The sequence below is a fragment of the Musa acuminata genome, chromosome BXJ3-5 (assembly GCF_036884655.1).
Source record: "Musa acuminata AAA Group cultivar baxijiao chromosome BXJ3-5, Cavendish_Baxijiao_AAA, whole genome shotgun sequence".
Classification (NCBI taxonomy): Eukaryota; Viridiplantae; Streptophyta; class Magnoliopsida; order Zingiberales; family Musaceae; genus Musa; species Musa acuminata.
Window position 1 is genome coordinate 10,931,539 of NC_088353.1, and position 2,299 is coordinate 10,933,837.

General features: G+C 47.5%; 1 protein-coding gene across 1 annotated transcript; it reads right to left on the reverse strand.

Moving 5' to 3' along the window:
• Positions 1-767: 767 nt before the first annotated feature.
• On the reverse strand, positions 768-1,885 carry LOC103985287 (glutathione S-transferase PARB-like). The gene is made up of 3 exons (XM_009402942.3): positions 1,631-1,885; positions 1,491-1,539; positions 768-1,402 (listed from the first exon to the last, which is right to left on the reverse strand). Exons 1-3 carry the CDS (start codon positions 1,778-1,780, stop codon positions 936-938), a joined length of 666 nt encoding a protein of 221 aa, XP_009401217.1. The 5' UTR covers positions 1,781-1,885; the 3' UTR covers positions 768-935.
• Between the last annotated feature and the right edge of the window lie 414 nt (positions 1,886-2,299).

Consider the following 2,299-nt stretch of genomic DNA (forward strand, 5'->3'; position numbering starts at 1 on the left):
TCCTTTAGGAGCGTTGCCAATGGAAGAAGTGTCGATGCAGTGGGCGTAGCGACAACGACTGCAGCAGTGGCGGCGCCACCGTCATCTCAATCTCTGCTACTGCGGCGGGTGTGATCTGATACTAGCAGCCGCAAGTGCTGTAGTAGGCTGCAGTGAATGGCTGCGGCTGAGGGGCGGAGACGTCGCTGCGAGAGGGAAGGCGGTGGACTCTGGTCGAGAAGCGGTCGTGGGGGCTGTGGCAAGAGGTGACTGCTTTGTTGCTTTAGATTAATGTTGCCGAGGTGCGAGGTAAAGGAAATGACAGGTCGCGGGGCTATGGCGGGAGTTGACTGCTTTGTTGCTTTAGATTAATGTTGTCAAGGTGCACCGAGGTAGAGGAAATGACAGGCGACTACCAGAGGAAATGACAAGCGACTGCCAGTTCAAGTAGGAGAACATAGCGAAACAAGGTAAGCAACGTCGGCGTCGAGCACCTCTGCTGACGAGGGTGTGTGAGGAGTCAAACAGTGAGAAGAGGTCTTGCTCTAGGCAAGTGGCTCTGATACCATCTAAAGAATTAAATAAAGAAGATAGAAAGATAGAAATTATAGAAGAAACTATAAAATATATGAAATGTAATTGCATAGTTCATTTAGATAGTAAACTCTTGATAACTATTTATACACATTCAGGGGAGAAATTTCCTCAACTGCTGAGATTTCCTTAATTGCTTCAAGATTCCTTAATTGCTGAGGAAATCTTATCTACTATAAAAAATGACACAGATGTTTAACCAATTAAGTGGTCTTTTTTTCAACATTATTCAAGTCTCCATCAATCTCATTATAATGCTAAATGCGAGAACATTCTTCATTATTTCGAACCATGATGAAAGCGCTTAAAAGACAAGACGGGGTTGGGACTCCTTCTGCAAGAACAGAACCGAAGTCAATTCATCAAGCAGGTGGCGCAGAAAACATGTCGACGACCTTCTTCCACGACGGCCGCGTCGAGATCTCCTCCCACCACCTGGCTACGTTCTTCCTCGACGCAAACATATCGTCCTTCCCGGCGGCACAGATGTAGTGGGCGTTAGGGAGGTGCGCGAGATCGGCGAGCGCGAACTCGTCCCCGGCCAGGAACCTGCTCTCCCCTAGCCGCCGCTCGTAGACGTCCAGCACTTTGGCCAGCTTCGCTTGGTTCAGCTCAATCGCGGCTGGGTCCTGCGGGAGCCCCATCCGGGGGGCGAATGCCAGCTGGAACACCAGCGCCGAACTGGGTGGGTTGAAGCTCTGGCTCTCGGCCTCCAGCCACTGCTCGACCTGCGCCCGCTCAGCCGGCCCGCCGCCGTTGCGCCCGAAGAGGCTCTGGTTGCCCCTGTTGGCGTACTTGTCGCAGATGTAGCGGCAGATCGCCCTCGACTCTTCATGCACAGATCAAAACCCCTTGGCAAAGAACATGAACAAGAGCACATGAACAGTAACTCAAAAGCGGAGGAAACCGGTACCAACCAAACAGAGTGGCGTGCTCGTCCTGGAATGCCGGGACTTGGCCGAACGGCTGTCAGGATGAGACTCATCAGAACAAGAAGAATAAGAAGAGAAGGAGTAGGAGTTCGATGGTGGAGAAGAGGAGAGGGCAGGGACAGGACCTGGAGCTTGAGGTAATCGGGAGACTTGTGCTGGCCTTTGGCCATGTCCACATTGACGAGCTTGAAGTCGACGTCCTTCTCAAGGAGGCAGGCCAGGACTCTAGAGACGGCCGTAGATATGGGAGGGCCGTACACCGTCACGCTTCCCATGCCTTCGTTGCTCCGTCTCCCTCTTCCTGTAAGTATCTGGCTATTTGTCGGCAGAATGAAACGGAGGAGTCAAACAGAGACGTTACAGATCGCAGATGGCTCGACAGCCACACGGTGTTTATCGTGATTTAATGACCGTCGTTTCATCCCCAGTTTAATCTTTTTAAGGAAAGATGTACAGAAAATGAAAGTTGCTGACAGTATTATTTCTCTTAATTATTTTATTAATAATATTATGGTTACTTGTGACAATTAATTTAATTGATAAAAAAATCCAAACTTATTATTCGAAGTTCATTTTTATTATTGAGAATCTCTTGCTATTCACAATCACTTAAAAAATAATAAATAATTATTATATTATTTATAATTTTAATATTATTATAATCTCTTATTTTAATTATTATATTAGTTATCAATACTTATCCCTATTGACTTGCTTATTGCCGATGTCACTCGTCATCTCTTTCGATGTCTTTTTGCTTGTTAGCAACATTGTCGATGCTTGTACGATGATCC

Excerpts from the sequence above, each read along its gene's own strand:
- LOC103985287 (XM_009402942.3), bottom strand. The coding sequence starts at position 1,780 with ATGGGAAGCGTGACGGTGTACGGCCCTCCCATATCTACGGCCGTCTCT. Across the intron at positions 1,540-1,630 it reads CCGATTACCTCAAGCTCCAG|CCGTTCGGCCAAGTCCCGGC; the intron begins GTCCTGTCCCTG and ends TCATCCTGACAG. Across the intron at positions 1,403-1,490 it reads CGAGCACGCCACTCTGTTTG|AGTCGAGGGCGATCTGCCGC; the intron begins GTTGGTACCGGT and ends CTGTGCATGAAG.